The sequence below is a fragment of the Neltuma alba genome, unplaced genomic scaffold (assembly GCF_004799145.2).
Source record: "Neltuma alba isolate B1F8T4 unplaced genomic scaffold, ASM479914v2 tig00007957_pilon, whole genome shotgun sequence".
NCBI lineage: Eukaryota > Viridiplantae > Streptophyta > Magnoliopsida > Fabales > Fabaceae > Neltuma > Neltuma alba.
This window is the reverse complement of record NW_021634912.1, coordinates 46532-68572: the sequence shown is the minus strand read 5'-3', so window position 1 is coordinate 68572 and position 22041 is coordinate 46532. Positions and strand designations below refer to the sequence as shown.

The 22041-nt window shown below is 37.2% G+C and overlaps 2 protein-coding genes across 2 annotated transcripts; one reads left to right on the top strand and one right to left on the bottom strand.

Moving 5' to 3' along the window:
- Positions 1-684: 684 nt before the first annotated feature.
- LOC114753491 (ATP-dependent Clp protease proteolytic subunit-related protein 1, chloroplastic) lies at positions 685-4278 on the bottom strand. The gene is made up of 9 exons (XM_028942170.1): positions 3902-4278; positions 3301-3416; positions 2911-3114; positions 2613-2717; positions 2447-2509; positions 2217-2328; positions 1356-1417; positions 1086-1268; positions 685-1008 (listed from the first exon to the last, which is right to left on the bottom strand). The coding sequence occupies exons 1-9, from the start codon at positions 4122-4124 to the stop codon at positions 922-924; spliced, it is 1155 nt and encodes a 384-aa protein (XP_028798003.1). The 5' UTR covers positions 4125-4278; the 3' UTR covers positions 685-921.
- A 14549-nt stretch (positions 4279-18827) lies between these two features.
- LOC114753492 (zinc finger protein ZAT10-like) lies at positions 18828-19943 on the top strand. The gene has a single exon (XM_028942171.1). The coding sequence runs from the start codon at positions 18906-18908 to the stop codon at positions 19656-19658; it is 753 nt and encodes a 250-aa protein (XP_028798004.1). The 5' UTR covers positions 18828-18905; the 3' UTR covers positions 19659-19943.
- Positions 19944-22041: the final 2098 nt, after the last annotated feature.

The window sequence follows — 22041 nt, the reverse complement described above, 5'->3', positions numbered from 1 at the left end:
TTTTCCTCATACCAATAACACATTCACAAAAATATTGTATCCCGAACAAGGATAACATTTCAGTGAGTAAATATGGCTTGTGTAAGATACTCCACAAATTGAAGGAAAACTGGCTTCCTGGAAAGCTACAAAGGAATATGAAGCAATGTTTGCAAATTGCAGAAATTGCGTTACAATTATCGAGATATCTGACTTCTCATTGTTTGGCCACGTTCTGATTAAAAAAAATTTGGATAGGTTCTAAAAATATTTTTATAGTATACGAAAAGAGCCTTTAAATGGAATCAAAACTATAGTTTTAAAAAAAAAAAATTTACGGTATATAAAATACATATATGAATGAATTTATTTTGATCTGTGTAAAAATACTTTTAAAAAACACTTTTCTTGATTTCCAGACACTCCCAAAATAAATATGTAAAAAATTTACTTCGTTTTATGAAAAAAATACTACCAAACACCCCCAAGTTTTGTGAGCAGTTTTCTGTTGATAACAAAATTAAAGATATTTGCTGTTAAATTATGCAGTACATAGAAAACACATGGAGAACTTTTTGATGTTTAAACAATCTTGTCAGGTTCGTAATAAAGAACCCAATAATAAACAGCTCAAAAACTACTTTAATTTTATTGATAAATAAGCTTAATTAATTAGACTTAGGTTTGTTTCTTTGAAATATAGAATGAACCAACCAAGCATAACCAAGGTGCTCCATTTTCTTTCATAGATAAAAGCGAAGATTAAGTTATTCAGGGAACATAATACATTACCCCCAAAACAAACTTTACACACTATAAATTACGTTGAGATAAAAAGAAACTTGTCACTTTTCACCAAAACCCACGGCCTTTGAAAGGCATTAGATGTGAAGCATCGTCAACAAGGAACCATGCTTTTTTTTAACCCGCCATTCTATGATTTTACCTAAATCCAGATGCTGCTGCCTGTGAAGGAGCACCAGCTTGTCTTCTCATAGCTCTTGATTGAGCAAGCATTTCATCATAATTCTGATGCAGAAAATTATGATAAGTAAATTATGCCAAGTAGATTTAGAGCATGAACATGAATAGTCATGAAAACTTACCCTCTTCTCGAATGCAGCATCCCTTGAGTCGATGATCTTGTCTGCAATTCCATAGTCTATCGCTTCTTGAGCTTGAAAATATTTAGGCCGCTGGAATTCTTTGGCAAGTTCTTCCTTAGATTTCCCTATTCCTTTTGCTAGCAGCTCAATGTAATACTCGGTGTTTGATTCTAGCTCTTTTGCCTGTGGACATTTTATCACATTATGTACTCACTCATTAATAATAACAAAGGGAGACAAGCAGAAAAGCCACACATAGAGAGGTAGTACCTTAATCCACATATCAATTGCAGCACCACTTGATCTGCTGACTTTTGGGAGATATAGTTTTGCTGCAATACAAAACAGTTGGGAAGCCAAGCCACAATAAGAGCAGAGCATTGCATGTAACCAAACACAAAATTAATGTAAAAATACTATCTTGCTATTTTTCAACACCGTTCTAAATATTGATAGGAAATAATCATATGTTATTATGACCTCTCTTAAGTGCAGCTTTCCCCAGCCTCAAGAATATTTTAAAACATAACGTTACACTAATGACACGCTTTAAATTTTGTAGTGTCACCATGTTCATGTCAGTTCACATTCCATTTCCATGTCCAATGTTGCTAGATAACAAAAACAATGGAGAAGAAACTAGCTGATCAGCCAGAAAGGATGGCTTTGCATGCAATTGAATTGTAACTTAATATCAACACTTCTTTATTCTACATTAGAAATTTCATGATGCTCACAAGAAGTTATATTTACAATAGATGCCAACGTTGAGGAGTCCAAAGAGTCTAAAACTTCCAAGATTTCAGCTTAAATTGTGTCTTTTCATTCCATGGTCTAGCAGAAAGCTTGCCAAAGCCACTGCAGAACTAGAATTTGTCTAACCAATCTTCTGGCGAATTGTTGCTAACGGGAGGATCAATTATCACCCGATTGAGGGATTCCATAGGCAACCGGAAAATGGCATATAATAAAAATATAATTGAAAACAGTAGATTCTATAATCATGGATGACAATCATAGGTATATTCCAAAGGCATTAAAAAGACTGCAAATTTGCCGGACGTCCCAAAAAGTCATGGTAATTAAGTGCAAGTGATCACATAAAAATTTCAAGACTTAAGAGAGCCGTACTAGATGAATTTGGCTGTACTGCACGAAAACCCTTTGCTCCAAGTGACAGAAGCATTGCTGCCTGACCATATGCCATCCCACAATTCACAGTATAGACATCTGATTTAACATACTTCAGGTAGATCATATAAAAGAGGCTTGAGTTAGAAGGCTGAGCTTAAAGAGATGAACCAAATTCAAGCCACAAGTGGGGTACTCAAGTGATACGTGGTTCATAAAACACAACTTACTGCCATCATATCAGCTATTGCATATGCCTCAGTTTCTGATCCAACAGTCTCCATCTTATCATCCTATAAGGAAAATCCAATTACATAATTAACATTTTTTCACCCCAAAAAAAAAATTTCAAGCAAGGAAAAGATTTAGACATGAAAACAATGATTCCTGCTTTACCTGAGTTCCAGACGAATTAATATATAAATATATCGGTTTGGAAGGGTTGTCATAGTCCAACCACATAAATTGAGCAACTAAAAGTTCAGTTACTTCTGGTACAATCTGCAAACATCAGAAAGAGGAATTTCAAGATGAATGAGCTAAATGTTGATACACACACACACACACACACACACAAACATGTGCACATATGCAGGGAGGGAGGGAGTGAGAGGCAAGTGATGATTTTCAAAAGTAATTGACAGGCTTATGAGGAACAGGCCAGGTTAAAATAAGAGACATCAAAATGGCTTACCGGCATACCCAGATAGCATATTCGGGCATCCAAGAGCAAAGAAGGCAAATCCGGCGGAGCAGTTCTAGGTCTTCCATATCCCCTGGCTCCTCCTCTATACATGCTAACACTCATACTGCATTGTGCAGGGCCCCTATCTCCCATGCCAGAAAGACTCCACATCCCTCCATTATCCAAATAGTTTTTAGCAGAGGAAATGCTTTCCTATCACATTGATTAAAATTAAGAAACTTATGGGACAACTGAAACAATCAACGCAAAAAAAAAAAAATTGAGGACAAGACGAAATCAGCATCTGGTAAGCTATAACTAGATCGACAATACTCATATTCTGTCGTCACAACATAAAAGCAATTTAGAAGATATCAAGAGCAGGCACATGATGAAAACCTCTGTAACAATTTCAGACTGCCTCCGGACAGGGTTATCTTCTGTCATGAACATGTCCATTTGTGATGGGGTAAGACCATATAGATATTGAGGAACATTCTTGTAATTGTCCATCACTACATACAGGAAAACAGAGGTCAAAGTCAGACACCTGATTTCTTTGCTTTTTTCAGTCAAACTTGAACATCTTCAAAATTTTAGAAAAGAGGATAAGCTATCAATAATTTTATCGAGAACGAATTAACTTCAGCAGGCAATAAAACTTGAAGGGACAAAATAAGGATAATGGTAAACGTCCATGTAACTAGATTCGATTCCTTTACTTAAGTCCCAAGTACAAGATGAGCTCACATGAAAAAAAGAAAGTCACTGCACATGGACGATATAGTCGCCAATCACATATATGAAATGCGTGTGTCTGTAATTCAGTTTCTTCTGTTTATTTACATGCTGCCCTAAAAAAGATAAGTGCTTTAGGGCTTTCCTATTTTACAGGGGATACAACATATTCCATATAGAAGAAGATTAAACAAAATATGCGGGTGACCGTGGAATTAAATTATGGTTTCTTAAGAGAGTGAAGAAAGGCACAATAACTCACATCCATCCTTGAGATTTTCTTCCCTGAATTGCTCGGGAATATGATTGAGCGACATGGCAGAAGGAGACCTATAACTCCTTCCAGTGACACTTCGCTTCGCACGAGCAATAACAGAGGGACCCCAAGACGAGAGCTTGGTTCCATGGAGGAAGGATTTAGAAGTAGAGTCGTCGATAAGGGGAAGGGAAGAAGCAGAGAGCGGGTAGAAGATAGAAGAAGCCATGGATTGAAAGACGAAAAGAGACTAGCAGCGTGAGGATATTTTGATTCGTTGGGCTCTGGAAGAGGAAAATGCTGGAACTTTCGTTGGAACGGCGAAGTTGGGGTGAGGACCGAGCGAGAGGTAGGAGAAGCTCCCGCGGTCAATTTGCCGACTGCGATCCACGCTTCACCGGGTCGGGTACGGTTTGTCCATTGTAAATGCATAACGATTAACAAATTAGAATTTGATTAAACACAACAATCTAGATGGATATATAATTTGTTAAATATAGATCATAAAAAATGATTTTTATTATATATGTCCAGCTCATTTTAAATTTTATGTTCAGTTAATATAATTTTTAGTCCATCAAATTTGTTTTCATTTTAATTTTAGTCTCTCAAATTTCAAATCATAAGTTTTGATTCCTTAAATTTCTTTTTATTTAAAATATTGATATTTATAATTCAATAAAAAACATGGATTATTTTGTTCTTATAGAGAGACCAAAATCTATAATTTAAAATTTGAAGAACTAAAATTAAAATGAGGACAAATTTAAAAGACCAAAAATTATATTAACCTTTTTTATATTTTATTTTGATATTTATATTAAGCATTTTTTTTGCCATCAGTTAAATGATACTATTATCTTTTTTTTTTGTACAAAAAGGTTTTGGTGAGCATGCCTCCAAATTCAAAGAACATTTATAAAGATATTTACAAGTTGCTAATCAATAAGGTTCTCATACTAATATTATTATCTATTGATTGATTATGGATTATACTACCTTTGGTCCTAATTATAAAAACTTATTTGTAATTTATAAATAAAACTTTATAATTAGGAGCAGAGGCAGTATTTATTTTTAACTTAATGATCAATAGAAGTTGGTATTACTTGTTTGGCAAAAAACGAAGAAGAAGAAGCAGTTGGTACTCTTCCGGTCCTTATTATAAGACCCCATTTGATTTTTTATTTGGTCCTAATTATAAGACCCCAATCTATTTTGTCTCTTATATTTATGCATTTTTTTCCAAGATAATCCTTCTAATAATGATAGTTTTAGCCAATATATTTAATTAGCAAGGATATTTTAGGAATGACAACACCTATTTATTATAAATAACCAACTTAACTTACTTTCTTAATCTCTTCAAATAAGTCAATTGGGTCTTATAATTAGAACCGGAGCAGTATTACTTTTGGGCTAACTGGGTATCCTTGATCTAAACACCAAAAACAAAAGGGTCATGGACCGGAGAATATGATGATTCAGGCCCAAAATATGAATTGAAATTAATTAACAATCTATGACAATGCATGAGAATTCATTAATAACGGGACACTTGGTAAATATTACTTCTGGCCAAACGAGGTGTTGTAATTAGGATCAGAAGTAATATGATTCAGTCAGATTTTCGGTGGAAAATGAAGGAGCATGTGCAAGAGATGTGAACCAGAAATTTTTGAAAATCTTATTATCTTATCCTAATCTCTTTTGAAAAGGTTCAATTAGGCCAAACTGGTGTTTGGAAAGCCTAATCTCCAAACTCTTTTGAGCTAAACTTGTGTGCTTATACAGAAATTGGGCAGCTAAACAAGATCAAGGTTTCAATTTAGGGGCAATACTAAGTAGAGATACTCATCCGATTCTTAATATAAAACTTATTTAACTAATTTGATAAGATTAAGGAAGTTAGATAAGTTAATTAATTGTAAGAAATATGATATGTTTTTCTTAAAACACCATAATCATTTTCGTTAATATCATCCATCTCTCTTCTACTTGATCATGATGAGAGAGTATTCATAGGGATACTTTAGAAAAAAAACTGATAAATATGATAAATAGGTATTATATTTAGAACCAAGATCAACTCAACAATTAGGTCCTATATTAAGGATCGGAGAAGTATTATATATTTTGTGTGCCTTGAAGATATATAGAATTGTGAAATTCACTATATATGTAAATACTAGAATTTTCATGAAAAATATTTAAAAATTTAGCACTAAACTAGGAAATAATTCACAGCGCAAAATGTCACGGACTTGGTCGTAATTCCAACGAACCGTGCGGCCTAGCAAACTTCTTGCCTTAAGTTGCTAGTCAGCCTACTCACGAAGGAACACGAAGGAACAAGAGACTCAAAGAGAGAACTTTGTATTGATCTCTTGAAGTACTTACAACACTCTCACTTTCTTGAGTGTGAGAAATGAATGAGGGGGAGGGGGTATTTATAGTTCTCCACCTCCTCAATGGACGGCTAAGATCTACTTGATCCAACGGTTACAATGTTGTATCTAGAATACTCTACAAAAATATCTAGATATTTACAAAGGGGTTAGGTGTCTCTACAACTATCTATAGTATTCTGGAACCTTCCAAGCTTCCCCAACAAGCTCCACACATTTCTAGAGAGTTCCAGACTTACCCAAGACTTTTGTGGACACCTTTGGACAGTTCTGGGCAGCGAGCCTTTGTGTATTTTGGGCAAAACATGAGCGGTGCGTTACATTCTCCCCCACTTAATGTGGCGACGTCCTCGGCGCATCCCTCTTGTATGCCTCAATCTTCTCCTTATAGTCCCATAAAGCCAGCTCGTGTTCCCAGCTTGCTTCACTATCGGGAGATCCTTTCCATTTAACAAAGTATTCAATGTAGCTCGGATGACTCCCCCGTCTCGGTATTACTCGGTGTGCGAGGATTTCCTCAACTTCCCGTTCTGGCACCGTAGTAATTGCTGTAGGGGCTCTTCTAGACTCACCTCTACTTGGTTCATCCTTGTCTTCGTTGTATGGCTTCAGTAGGCTTACGTGAAAAGCAGGATGCATCTCCAAGTGTGAAGGTAGAGTCAAGCGATAGGCTAGCTTACCGATGCGCTTCTCTATAGGAAACGGTCCTTCATAGCGCCTCACTAGCCCTTTATGAACCTTGGCGAACCTTCGGCTTTGATGAGGAAGGAGCTTCACCATGACTAAGTCACCTTCCTTAAACTCTAAGTGCCTCCTCTTAGCGTCGGCCCACTTCTTCATCTTTTCCGCGGCCTTAGCTAAGTACGCCCTCGCCATGTCTGATTTTTCATGCCACCCCTTGGCAAACTTGAAAGCTGAAGGACTCGGGCCTTTATAGCCAACAGCTAAAGTGTGCGGAGTCATCGGTTGTTGCCCCGTGGCTAACTCGAACGAACTTGACCCAGTTGATTCACTTTTCTGCAAGTTGTATGAAAACTGGGCAATGTCCAAGAGCTTGACCCAGTCCTTCTGGTTGGCACTTACGTAGTGCCTCAAGTATAATTCGAGTAAAGCGTTCACCCTCTCCGTTTGGCCATCGGTCTGCGGGTGAAAGCTTGTAGAAAAGTTGAGTTCGGACCCCATAATTTTGAAGAGCTCCATCCAAAATCTTCCTGTGAAGCGAGTGTCCCGATCGCTCACAATAGTCTTTGGTATGCCCCAATACTTCACCACGAACTTGAAGAATAACTTCGCAGCATCTTCTGCAGTGAATTTGGTTTGGACTGGTATGAACACTCCATACTTGCTAAACCAGTCCACCACCACCATAATGTTGCTGCATCCTTCTGTCTTCGGCAAACAAGTGATGAAGTCCATGGAAATACTTTCCCATGGTCTCTCGGGAATCGGAAGTGGCTCTAGTAAGCCAGAAACGGGGCGCTGTTCCACCTTGTCTTGCTGACACACAAGACAAGTCTTTACATAGAGCTCTACATCATCTCGCATCTGGGGCCAAAAGTATGCTCGCTCAATGAGTGCCATCGTGCGTCGAACTCCGGGATGTCCAGCCCACCTCGAGTCATGGCACTCCTTAATGATTCCTTCCTTAAGCCTTGCCATTTCGGCACGTACACTCGGTTTCCTTTGGTTATGAGCACCCCATCCTCAAGCCAAAACCGGCGTGTCTTCCCTTGACTTGCCAATTCCATCAAACTTTTGGCTTGTGGGTCCTTTTTAGTCCCTCCTTGACTCGATCAACCAAAGGGAAACTCGGGCTAGTGATGGAGGCAAGTTCGCCTTTCTACTCAAGGCGTCGGCCACGACGTTCCCTTTTCCTGGCTTGTACTCCATCACAAAGTCGAACTCTGCTAAGAAGGCTTGCCACCTTACCTGCTTCGGTGTAAGCTTCTTCTGCTTAAGGAAGTAACTTGTGGCGACATTATCGGTTTTCACAATGAACTTGGTACCCAGCAAATAATGTCTCCACGTTCTCAGGCAATGCACCACGGCCGTCATCTCCTTCTCTTGGACTGTGTAACGCCGTTCTGCATCATTGAGCTTACGACTCTCGTAAGCCACCGGATGACCTTCTTGCATTAGGACTCCTCCTAAGGCAAAGTCCGAAGCATCCGTTTGTACTTCGTATGGTTTGGTGTGGTCAGGCAAGGCCAACACCAGTTCCTTGATCACGGCTGCTTTCAGCTCCTCAAAAGCGGCTTGACACTTATCATCCCAATCCCATACTCGGTTTTTCTTTAGAAGATCAGTGAGGGGAGCGGCTATCGCAGAGTAACCTTTGATGAATTTTCGATAATAGTTGGCCAATCCAAGGAAAGAACAAAGTTCGGGTACCTTCCTTGGCGGCTCCCATTCCTGTATAGCACGCACCTTGGACTCATCCATCCGTAGTTTGCCCCCTCCGACAATGTGCCCTAAGAAAGTTACTTCCTGTTGAGCAAAGGCACATTTCTCCTTCTTGGCGTACAACTCGTTCTCCCTGAGGACTTGGAAGACTTGTCTAAGATGCTTCACGTGCTCCTCCAACGTCTTGCTATAAATGACAATGTCATCCAAGTATACCACCACGAACTTGTCCAAGAACGGTTGTAGGACTCGATTCATGAGGGTGCAAAATGTTGCTGGTGCATTTGTGAGTCCGAAAGGCATCACAAGAAATTCATACGAACCATACCTCGTGACACATGTTGTCTTTGGTTCGTCTCCCTCGGCTATCCGTACTTGATAATATCCCGACCTTATATCCAACTTGGTAAACCAACGAGCTTGGCCAAGTTGATCAAAGAGATCGGCAATAAGTGGGATTGGGTACTTGTTCTTCACCGTGATCTTGTTAAGCGCCCGGTAGTCGATGCATAACCGAAGTGACCCATCATGCTTCTTCTGGAACAATACCGGGGCTCCATAAGGTGCTTTTGATGGACGGATATATCCCATGTCCACCAACTCCTTCAATTGCCTCCTAAGTTCCTCAAGCTCCGGAGGCGCCATACGGTAAGGCACTGCCGCATGTGGTGTGGCACCAGGCACCAACTCTATCTTGTGGTCCACCTCTCTCTTTGGTGGCAACCTCTTGGGCAACTCGGGCGGCATCATGTCCTTGAATTCTTCTAGGACATGCTCAATACACCTCAGGAGGTTTTTAGTTGGCGAGGCTACTGCTTCTTCTTCCAAAGCAACTAGATATGTGGGCTGCTTCTTCTTTATGCCTTTGGAGAGTTGCATGGCCGAAATATGCTTCTCTCGGAGTTGGGTTTCCCGTTTTAGAGGTACTAGTCGGGTGTTACCTTCTTCCAAGATGCACATCGTGTTGGCAAAGGGGATTGGCACGGCCTTAACCTTGTCCATGAATTCCATACCCAAGACAATTGGATAGTCATCCATGGTGACAATGGAGAAGTCTACGAGGCCGTTCCAATCGCCCAGGCTTACCTTGACATCGCGAGCAACTCCAAAGGTAGCCCTCGGTCCTGAATTGACTGCCTTAAGCCAACCACGTTCTCCTTGGTAGTGAATGCCCAACTTTTTAGCCTCTTCCACTCTAAGGAAGTTGTTGGAAGCTCCCGTGTCCACAAGTGCTTTGACGGTGTGTCCTCCAATCTCGGTTTTCACAAATAACCGTCCCTTCCTTCCGGACTTGGGCATCTCCACCTTTGCCTTAATTGCATTGAGGAGTTGTAGGGATCCTACTTTCTCCTCTTCTCGTTCCCGTTCCTCCCTTTCCTCGATCAATGCTGAAAGTTTAGCCTTCTTTGGGCAATCCCTTGCTTTATGTGGTCCTTCACAAAAGAAGCATTTAAGTGATGGCCTTTCTCCAGCTTTGTACTCCTTGGGACCCTTCGACTTGTCCGTGGTCTCCTTGCCTCGGTGATGCTCTCCCCCACTCTTTCCCTTGCCGCCCTTGTCTTTCAGCTTTGGCTTCTCGGGTTTCTTGAACTCAATAAGGGACTCGGCAATGGAGATAGCGGTGGTCAAGTCTTGAGCACCACGTCTCTGGATCTCAAGTTTAGCCCACTGTTGCAATCCATCCATAAAGGCAAAGAAAGCTTCTTTATCAGGATAGTCAGGGATCTCAAGCAGTACCTCAGTGAATTCCTTCACATACTCGCGAATGCTTCCCTTGTGTTGAAGACGCCTTAGCCTACCCCTGGCCTCTTCTTCAACATTGCTAGGATAAAATTGCTTCTTGAGCTCACCCTTGAATTCAGCCCAGGTGTCTATGGTGCAAGTGCCTTTCTCTATGTCCCCTTGTCTCCTCCTCCACCATACCATAGCGGTGTCCTCGAGGTAGAGACATGCCGTGCTAACCTTAAGCGCATCGTCGGTAACGACGTTCGCTAGGAAATATTGCTCCATACTCCATAGGAAATTATCTAGTTCCTTCGCATTTCTTGTCCCTTTGAAAGCCTTAGGTCGTGGAACATCTACTTTAGAGGATGTAGTCCTTACATCAGACGTTGACGGACTTCCTTGTGCAAGAGCCTTCTTGCACAAGATGAGCTCCTCTTCGGCACTCTCTAACTTGCGCGAGACCCTCTCGAGTTCCTCACGAATCGAAGAAACCTCATCCCTGTGAGACTCTTCCATGGCCTTCATGCTGTCGAGACATTGGGCGAGGACTTTGTTCATGGCGGCTTGCATCTCCTCACGGAACTCGTCCATGCTTTGCCCCATCTCCTCGAACTTCTCCTCCCCGTCGGCTATTGCAAGCTCCACCTTGGCTAGCCGTGTCTCAAAACCCTCCATGGTTTCCCTTGAACTAGATCTCTGGGCTTTAGATTTCTTCTTGACTCCCTCGGACATATTGATAGTCTCGCTTCCGCCTTCCATCTACCTCTATGTTCCAACGATCTTAAAACCTGGCTCTGATACCAACTGTCACGGACTTGGTCGTAATTCCAACGAACCGTGCGGCCTAGCAAACTTCTTGCCTTAAGTTGCTAGTCAGCCTACTCACGAAGGAACATGAAGGAACAAGAGACTCAAAAAGAGAACTTTGTATTGATCTCTTGAAGTACTTACAACACTCTCACTTTCTTGAGTGTGAGAAATGAATGAGGGGGAGGGGGTATTTATAGTTCTCCACCTCCTCAATGGACGGCTAAGATCTACTTGATCCAACGGTTACAATGTTGTATCTAGAATACTCTACAAAAATATCTAGATATTTACAAAGGGGTTAGGTGTCTCTACAACTATCTATAGTATTCTGGAACCTTCCAAGCTTCCCCAACAAGCTCCACACATTTCTAGAGAGTTCCAGACTTACCCAAGACTTTTGTGGACACCTTTGGACAGTTCTGGGCAGCGAGCCTTTGTGTATTTTGGGCAAAACATGAGCGGTGCGTTACAAAAAGCACAGGGATCAACATTCAAACATGTGTTCGGAAAAAAAAAACATTCAAACAAAAAATAAAATAAATTAAAATGTGAAGAGTTAACTACTACCCATTCAAAATAACCATTTAATCTTAAGAAGCAATATTACACACGCATACGTGTAAGATGCCAGAAATAAAACGATCCATTCAAATGCCTCAGATTCATGACTAGTTTTTTGTTTAGGAAAAAAAAAAAGATAGAGAATTAAAGATATATACGGAGACTTGGGGCCTGTTTGTTTTTGTTCTTTGTTTTCTTATTCTCAAAACAATTTTATAAAATTGTTTTTAAAAACAAGTTTTGGAAACAAAAACAAAAAAACTTTGGTTGGAAAATAATTTTAAAAAAATCACATTTGAAAAAAATAAAAAAAATTACAATTTGACAAGTAGTAGTTACCACCGGTAGTGATAAGTAGTAAGTAGTAGAAAGAAGAGAAGAAGATTTTTCCAATTTTTAAAACAAAAAAAATACAAAATACAAAAAAAACTGTAAAAGTTGTTTTGGTTTTCAGTTTTTAAAAACATATTTTTTTTTAACAATCAACTAAAAACAAATTGCCAAACAATTTTTTTGTTTTTCTGTTTTGAAAAACAAAAAATTATTTTCAAAACAAGAAACCAAACAGTCCCTTGATGTTTATTCATGACACAGTCAATTTTTTTTCTTATTAATTACCTGTACGTAATAATTTATTATCATTTTCACCCAAAAAAAAATCCATATCATATATATACTAGCACTCAATCCTCTTTATTTATTATTATTGTAATAATTTATTATCATTTTCACCCAAAAAAAAAATCCATATCATGTATATACTAGCACTCAATCCTCTTCATTTATTATTATTGTTGTTATTGTGATCTGTTATAGCCTGGGGTGTGGATAAGTTTTGGAAGCTGCTGAGAATCAAAATCTAACACCTTTATTATCTTCTTCAGTTCGTTTAATTTGAAGAATTTAAAATTTTCAAGGTACCCATGTCTTAATCTTTGTTTATGATATGATGAAGAGGAACCTAGAAGCCAATATATACCCACTTGGTATAGAAAGCTACGTCTCCTCTTAACTTTTCTCCATTCTTTGTATTCCAAATTTGATTTTCCCTTGAAAGTCCTTGTTTTGGATTCATCTTCTTTCCTACGTACAGTAGCTCAAAAAACCAAAACACTGTGAACGATGGTGGATAATTATTTATATTACCTCTGGTTTTAATTATAAAACCTCATTTGTACGGATGATAATAACGGTGGATAATTATTTATACTACCTCTAGTTCTAATTATAAGACCTCGTTTATAATTTACAAACGAGGTCTTATAATTAAAATAAAAGGTAGTATATATATGTGTAGTATATATTCCAAAAACATGTCACCAAAGTTAGTTTCCATCCACTAATAAAACTGTTGAATTAGAATTCAACGTGGGATTAGTAATTGTGGGGTCCCCACCATAGTTTTGAGTTGCTTGATTTTAACTTTATATTTTGCTTCTATTTCAATACAATGAACATTAATGAATTACGTACTGCACCGTTCATGCATGAAACTGGACACACTACCAGATTCACTGTCTTGACTTCACTTCACTCTCCTCTACCTATTTTTCATTTTATTTTTTAAAAATTAAAAAAACAACCACTTCCAAAAAATGTTAAGTGGCTATGATCAATAACCAAAAAAAATCAAAAAAATATGAAAAAACGGAGAGAGATAGGAGAATCGTGGGGCTGCCTTGAAGGATATATGCCTGACGTCCACGAAGAAAGGGGCTGGGCGACGCAACACGAGAAGTATAAGCGAGGGCCACTAGAATTCTCCACTCGGGGGCTTCCTACGTGGCTCTCTTACCCACCAGCAGCTTCCCACGTGTCACGCTTTCCTTTTCCCACATGGTGCCCTCCTCCCCTCGTGTTACGACTTCTAAGCACAAGTGTACATGGTTTGTGTAACAATAGCCATTCATAACTTTATAAGGAGACATTCAAACTCCAACTTCTTTTTTCAACAAGCTGAAAATGATAATATAGTTGGCGAACATGATCAGACTGAAGCTAGTCAACCATCATCTTTAAATGTTACATCATAGTCTTCATCACATGTGAATCGCGTCCGTGATACAATCAAAGACCAAATTATCCATAGCTTATCAGTTAATTAATTATATAATATTATTTTGTTTCACTTTGTCGCAATACTGCAAATTGGAGTTCAAAACATTTTTATCCATTCAAACTATGTTTCGCTTTATATTTGCAATATTTTTTTCATTTTTCTGATGTTTTCAAATTTAATTCACTCAATAAATTTCGCTTAATCATATTTAATTAATTTAAATTCATTGTATTATGTCAATTCATTTTTTTATTATGTTTCACTTTATATTTAAAATATTTTTTATAATTTCTCCAAATTTTTCAATTTTAATTCACTCATTAAATGTCACTTCTTCATTATATTATCTCAATTCATTTTTTTTCATGTTTCACTTTATATTTAAAATATTTTTTATGATTTCTCTAAAGCTTTACAATTTAATTCACTCATTAAATTTGACTTCTTCATATTAAATTATTTTAATTTTATTGTATTATGTGAAATTATTTTTTTAATCACATTTCATTATCTATTAAAACTCATATCCATTTTCGTCATTTTACAACCAAATTTACTTTTACTCAACCATCATCTAAACAACTTTTTACTAATCTCACTTTTACAAACTAACTTTTTTGAACTCCAATCCAAATATAGTTCAGCTTATCCAATTTAGCTTTTATCCAATTTTACTTTTTTCTAAGCTACTTTTACAATCGCTCATCCAAACGGACCCATAATTTGTTAAATATAGGTTATATAATTGCACAAAGCTTTTTTAAAAATGATTTTTATTATATATGCCCAGCTCATTTTAAATTTGATGTTGAGTTAATATAATTTTTGTTTCTCAAATTTGCTCTTATCTTAGTTTTGGTCTGTCACATTTCAAATAATAAGTTTTAGTTTCTCAAATTTTTTCACTTAAAATATTAGTGCTTATAATTTAATAAAAAAACATGGACCATTTTATTCTTAAAGGGGCCAAAACCTACTATTTGAAGTTTGAGAAACTAAAACCAAAATGAAAACAAATTTAAGCGACTAAAGATTATATTAACTTTTTTATATTTTATTTTGATATTTATATTAATTGTTTTATTTGCCATCGATCAAGTGATATTGTCATCTTTTTTTTTGTGCAAAAATGTTTTGGTGAGCCAACAAGGTCTTCAAATCAGCAGTGGGATTCGAACTCATAACTTTATGAGTTATGAGTTGACTTCTTACTAAATGGACCAACTCTTGTTGGTATATTTATTTTCAATTTAATGATTAGAAGAAGTTGGTATTACTTTTGGGCTAACTGGGTATCCTTTTATCTAAACACCAAACAAAAAACGTTATGGACTGGAGAATAAGATGATTCAGGCCCAAAATATGAATTGAAATTAATTAACAATCTATGACGGTGCATGAGAATTCTATTAATAACGGGATACTTAGTAAAAATGTGATTCGGTCGGATTTTCGGTGGAAAATGAGGGAGCGTGTGCAAGAGATGTGAACCAGAAATTTTTTAAAATCTTAATATCTTATCCTAATCTCCTTCCAAAATGTTCAATTAGGCCAAACTGATGTTTAGAAAGCCTAATCTCCAAGCTCTTTGAGCTAAACTTGTGTGTTTATACGGAAATTGGGCAGCTAAACAAGATCAGGGTTTCAGTTTAGGGGCAATACTTAGTAGAGATACTCCTCTGATACTTAATATAAGACCTATTTAACTAATTTGATAAAATTAAGGAAGTTAGGTAAGTTAATTAATTGTAAGAAATATGATATGTTTTTCTTAGGACATTATAATCATCTTCCTTAATATCATCCCTCCCTTTTCTACTTGATCATGGTTGAAGGAGTATCCATAGGGGTAATTTAGAAAAAAATTTTATAAATATAATAAATAGGTCTTATATTTAGAACCAAAATCAACTCAATAATTAAGTCCTATATTAAGGACCGGAGGAGTATTATATATTTTGTGTGCCTTGAAAATATATAGAATTGTGAAATTCACTACATTTGTAAAGACTAGAATTTTCATGAAAAAAATTTAAAAATTTAGCACTAAACTAGGAAATAATTCACACCGCAAAAGCACAGGGATCAACATTCAAACATGTTTTCGGAAAAAAAAAAACATTCAAACAAAAAATGAATTAAATTAAAATGTGAAGAATTAACTACCCATTCAAAATAACCATTTAATCTTAAGAAGCAATATTACACCCGCATATATGTAAGATGCCAGAAATAAAACGATCCATTCAAATGCCTGAGATTCACGACCAGTTTTTTTTTTTTTAAGAAAAAAACAAAGAGAGAGAATTAAAGATATATGCGGAGACTTGATGTTTGTTCATGACACAGTCAATTGTTTTTTCTATTAATTGCTTGTACTTAATAATCTATTATCATTTTCACCAAAAAAAAAAAATCTATATCATATATATGCTTGCACTCGATCCTTTTCATTTATTATTATTGTTGTTATTATGATCTGTTATAGCTAGGGGTGCGGATAAGCTTTGGAAGCTGCTGAGAATAAGAATCTAACACCTTTATTATCTTCTTCAGTTCGTTTAATTTGAAGAATTTAAATTTTTCAAGGTGGCCATGTCTTAATCTTTGTTTATGATATGATGAAGAGGAACCTAGAAGCCAATATATACCTACTTGGCATAGAAAGCTACGTCTTCTCTTAACTTTTCTCCATTCTTTGCATTGCAAATTTGATTTTCCCTTCGAAGTTTTTGTTTTGGATTCATCTTCTTTCCTATGTACAGTAGCTCAAAAAACCAAAACACTCTGATGGATGATGATGGTGGACAATTATTTATACTACCTCTGGTTTTAATTATGAGGTTTTATTTGTAGTCTACAAACGAGATCTTATAATTAGAATTAGAGATAGTATATATATGTATGTGTGCCAAAAACATGTCACCAAAGTCAGTTTCCGTCCACTAATAAAACTGTTGAATTAGAATTCAACGTGGGATTAGTAATTGTGAGGTCCCCACCATAGTTTTGAGTTGCTTGATTTTAACTTTATATTTTGCTTCTATTTGAATACAATGAACATTAATGAATTACATACTGCACAGTACATGCATGAAACTGGACACACTACCAGATTCACTGTCTTGACTTCACTTCACTCTCCTCTACCTATTTTTCATTTTATTTTTTTAAATTTTAAAAAAACAACCACTTCCAAGAAATGTTAAGTGGCTATGATCAATAACCAAAAAAAAAAAAATGAAAAAACGGAGAGAGATTGGAGAATCGTGGGGCTGCCTTGAAGGATATATGCCTGACGTCCACGAAGAAAGGGGCTGGGCGACGCAACGCGAGAAGTATAAGCGAGGGCCACTAGAATTCTCCACTGGGGGGCTTCCTACGTGGCTCTCTTACCCACCAGCAGCTTCCCACGTGTCACGCTTTCCTTTTCCCACATGTTGCCCTGCTTCCTCCTCCCCCGTCCCCGGAACCCCCCTCAATCTCCATCGTCCACCTGTCACCAATCACAAAGTCAATCCCCTCCTCCCTCGCGTGCCGTATCCTGACCCCTTTTTCTGGGGCAAAAAAGAATAATAATAAAATAATACGTCGGCCATGCTCCCAACCGCCACTAACTGTGCTGCCTCATCCTGACTCCACTCAGTTCGCTTCCTCACTCAGCTCAATTTTTTATTTATCCTCTCCAAAAAAAAATTACTGTCTCAATTCTTAATATTAAAACAACTTAGTTAATTTAAATAAATTGTGATTTTCAATCCAAAATATAAGATATAATTTATAGTCATTATGAACTATCTGTTATAGTTAGGATCCGAGGCGTGACGTGATTTTTTTTTAAAAAAGTGCAAAATAAATAATTGTATTATATATTAAACTTTGTTAGATAAATTGGTTTTTAAAAATTGATAAATGTGTTAACTTAACTTTTATAGAGGGAAGAGGACTTTGGGAAGCGTTCACCTATCCTGATGAGACGTAATGCAACAGAGGACGTGGGGGAGCCACGAAGCGGAGCAAAATTTCAGATAGTGGAGGTGTGGAACACAAAATACAGGTTGCAGACACGATATGCCTTTTTTTTTTTTTTTTGCGTAATGAAACTAAATGAATATATATATATATATGAAAAAATGAAGAAGATAATAAATTAAAGAACTGGATGAAAAGGTGTGAAGTGGGAAGGCAGCGCAAATGAGCTGGGGAGGGAGGGGTGCCAGGTGGCGTTGTGGCAAGCAAAGCAGTAAGAAAACGTAGTGGATCACCAGACGCAAAGTGAGTATTCCAGGGAATATCGCCTCATCATCATCATCATCTTGAAACCCCTTCGACTTAATTAGCTTCCTCACGCATTCTGTATTTTTTCTTTTCTTCCTTTCATTTTTAATTATTCGCTAAATCCAAATATACACATAAAGTATGTGGATATCCCATTACAAGATTCGGCTCATATCTAAATGGCTGATCTCATTCCTTCCTATTTTACCAGTTTCATGTAGTAATTTCAATCTCCTTCCCACCGACACGTTTCCTCATTCCTGACCTTATCCTTCCATCACTTCAAGCTTTCCTCCTACGCTGTGTCTTTAAACAATTGAATGTTCAAATCTGGAAATGTTTACCCATGATCTGGAACACTTATCCCAATTAAAGTAAACAAATCCAAACACTACTTAACTTAACTTACTTTTTTTTTTTTTAAAAAAAAAGAATTGTTAAATGCAGAACACATGAAAGAAACAGGGTAAGGGAAGCCCACAGGTGCATCAGATTCCCACTTCCCAATTCCATAAGCGCACACGTATGACGTACCTCTGTTTTGACTTGGAATCAGTCATTTATTCCATTTATTTCCCTCTTTTCCACTACTCTCTTTCCCTCACATTACCTAACAAGCAAGCCTTGCTAAGTTGACCCACTTCACTCTCCAACCTTTTCCAGGTCCTTTCTCTCCCCCCTTATATATATATATATATAAGCCTCCTCTTCATTTTCCACTCATTCCTCACTACTTCTTCTTCCTCATTCTCTCTCTCTCTCTAAAATGGCTTTGGAGGCTCTCAATTCTCCCACTGCTACTCCCAATCCTGTGTTCAAAGACGATGATCCTCACTCTATCGAGGCTTGGACCAAGGGCAAGCGATCCAGACGCCACCGTTTTGATCAGAATCCGCCGTCCGCTGAGGAAGAGTACCTCGCTATCTGTCTCCTCATGCTCGCTCAGGGTGGCGGCGCCAATCCCAATACGACTTCGTCTTCCTCCCCTGATCCTTCTTCTGCTTCTCCGGTCAAGCTTTCTTATAAGTGCTCTGTCTGTAACAAGTCCTTCCCTTCCTACCAAGCGCTCGGAGGACACAAGGCCAGCCACCGCAAGTCATCCTCCTCCTCCGATCACCACCCTCCCGCCGCCGACAATTCATCCGCCTCCACCTCCACCGCCGCACCTGTTGTTGGCGGCGGCAAGCTGCACGAGTGTTCAATCTGTCACAAGGCTTTCCCCACCGGCCAGGCCCTCGGCGGCCACAAGCGCTGCCACTATGACGGTGGCAACGCCAACAACAGCGGCACCGGCGGTGGAACGACGGTGATCACATCGTCTGAGGGGAACACCTCATCGGTCACGCACAGCCACCACCGCGGGTTTGACCTGAACCTCCCTGCTCCTTTGACCGACTTCTCCCCGGCTGGGATCATCGGTGCCGCCGGGAAGAGTGTAAGGATCGGAGAAGAAGAGGTGGAAAGCCCGCTACCGACGCCCGCCACCAAGAAGCCTCGTTTGTTCATGGACGAAGAGTGAAAACGATGATTCTTCCTCAGAAAAATTGATCGGAATTCTTATAATTTAGAGTATTGAATCAGATAGATTCAAGAATTTGATCATATCTTCTTGTTTTTTTCCTGCTTTTCCTGGGGGGGTTGGGTATACCGGATTAACTCACAAGTTCGAGATTTTGTTTTTGTTTTAGTTGCATTGTTGCTCTGTACAGACAGACAGATTTGTTCATTATTGTTTTTGGAAGCTAGTTCTCTGTGATTTTAATTTAATTATATTCTCACCATTTGTGCATATCCATTTAGTTCATTCGCAGCCTCTACCATCTTGATAGCGATTCATGAAAAATTATCAGACTCATTACACTTTAAAATAATACAACGTGATTCTGCTGTCTTCTAACTTTGCTTACCTTATAAGTCCAAACTCATAAATTTGCACATTATATAGTTAAGAAAAAAAGGGTAAATGATATGTGTAATTAAAATATTGAATTAAATCAATTACATTTTATAATTTTGAATGATCAGCTCTAGTACCAAAAGGAAAAAAATTAAAATTGATCCAACTTACAATCCCTTAATTATGCTTGGTTGGGGTGGTGATCGGATTCTCAAAAGCACTTATTTACTCCATTTGAGACAAAACTCCTATTATGTATTTATTTCTTATTCATTAAATTAAAAAAATTCATTAAACTAATTTTATTGGATTATGGTAAGTTTTAACAACTAACACACAAGCGCAAGGTAAAAAAAAAACTATAATACACAAACAGATATTATGGGGTGTTTGGATTTGTTTAAAAGTAATTCCTAAAAATATTTTTTTATAAATCGAGATAAATTTTTTACATTTTTTTTTTGTGTATCGTGAATCATTTCTAAAACTATGATTTGTTTTCTATCTAAACACCTTCATATAAGTCTCTTCGAATCTTAAAAGTGCGGTGTGATACTGAAACACAACTAATAATTGAATGTGAATAGTCAGGGTGTGGAAATTTTCTCGAACTCAAAATTTTCCGGGAAATTGAGGAAGGAAAAAAGAAAAGGAGGGGGGGAGGAATGATGCAACTACGCGTGAACAACGCAGAAACAGAAGGGGAAGCCATGATAATTTATTATTATTGACATATATATATTTACTAGTCATTTTATTCCATTTATACACAGCTTAAATGACCTGTCCCCATTGAAGTCCAAGACAGACCAATAAGACCCACCCGTACATGAATCTAACTATATTATGTCTCTTTTTCTTTTTCTTTTTCTTTTTTACAGTGGGGCCCCTATATGATATACCATTCTAGTTTATAAATTCTAATTCAAGAAATAAGAAAATAAAAGAAGAAATAAAAACGTAGGAGATAATTAAGTAGAAGATATATATAATAAGTGGGCGAATACGGGCAGTGAGTTAGGCAAAAGGGTAAGGTGAGGTGAACCAAAAATCCAGGGCATGTGGTTCAGAGGCAGAAGCCACATGTTGGTAATGATAATACCAAATTTGAGAAGATATTTTTTTAATTTATTTGTGTGGCTTTAACACACTCTGTATTCCATACGTACTCTCTTGTCCTTCATTTGCAGGTTGGCTAAACCCCACTAATTAATTAATTAATTAATTAATTTAAACACCTCTTAATTACACCCCTTTGGTTTCCACGTTTCCACTAATATATGCACTCGCCTACTCCTATTTATAGATAACTTTTGGCATCTGAACTTGAATTTCTAAAGGTTTCAGGTGAAGGGATGTAATTATTTTAAAAATTATTGAGATTTCTTGCAAATTTTACAGTTTAACAAAAGTTATAATAATATTTTGGGGAAAAAATTTATAAGAAAAATTCATGTGAATTATATGGTACTTTCTGTTATAAATTTTGTATTGATTATATACTGATTGATTTAGTTTTTTATTTTAATTTTAAAACTCTAAGATTCATGGTCTTAAATATAATCTTCCAAAGTATATAAAATTGTGCGTAGCTACTTTTTTGCCACCTTTTTTCTTGCTAAATTGTTTCTGTACCGATTATAGATACATTGATATTTATATATATGTGCTCGTTTTTTTTTTTTATATTCGAAGGTTTTTTTATTGGAAAAGAAAATTCGTGCTGAACTTCACTTTCTTTCTTATGTGATCCTGGACACGGCATGATTTTAAGAAAATATACCTAAAAAAACCATATTCTAGTTGCATTAAACGTGAGGTATTTATAGATGGCTAAAAAAAACACGTGAGGTATTTTTAACTTTTTTAAACGGATAAAAATTAAAAAGTTCTTTTTTATTATTTTTGTTTAAAGGTTTAATGCTTTAATTTAGATCTCTCTCTCTCTCTCTCTCTCTCTCTCTCGCTGTGGGAAAACGCTTCATAATCATACTTTAACTTTTCC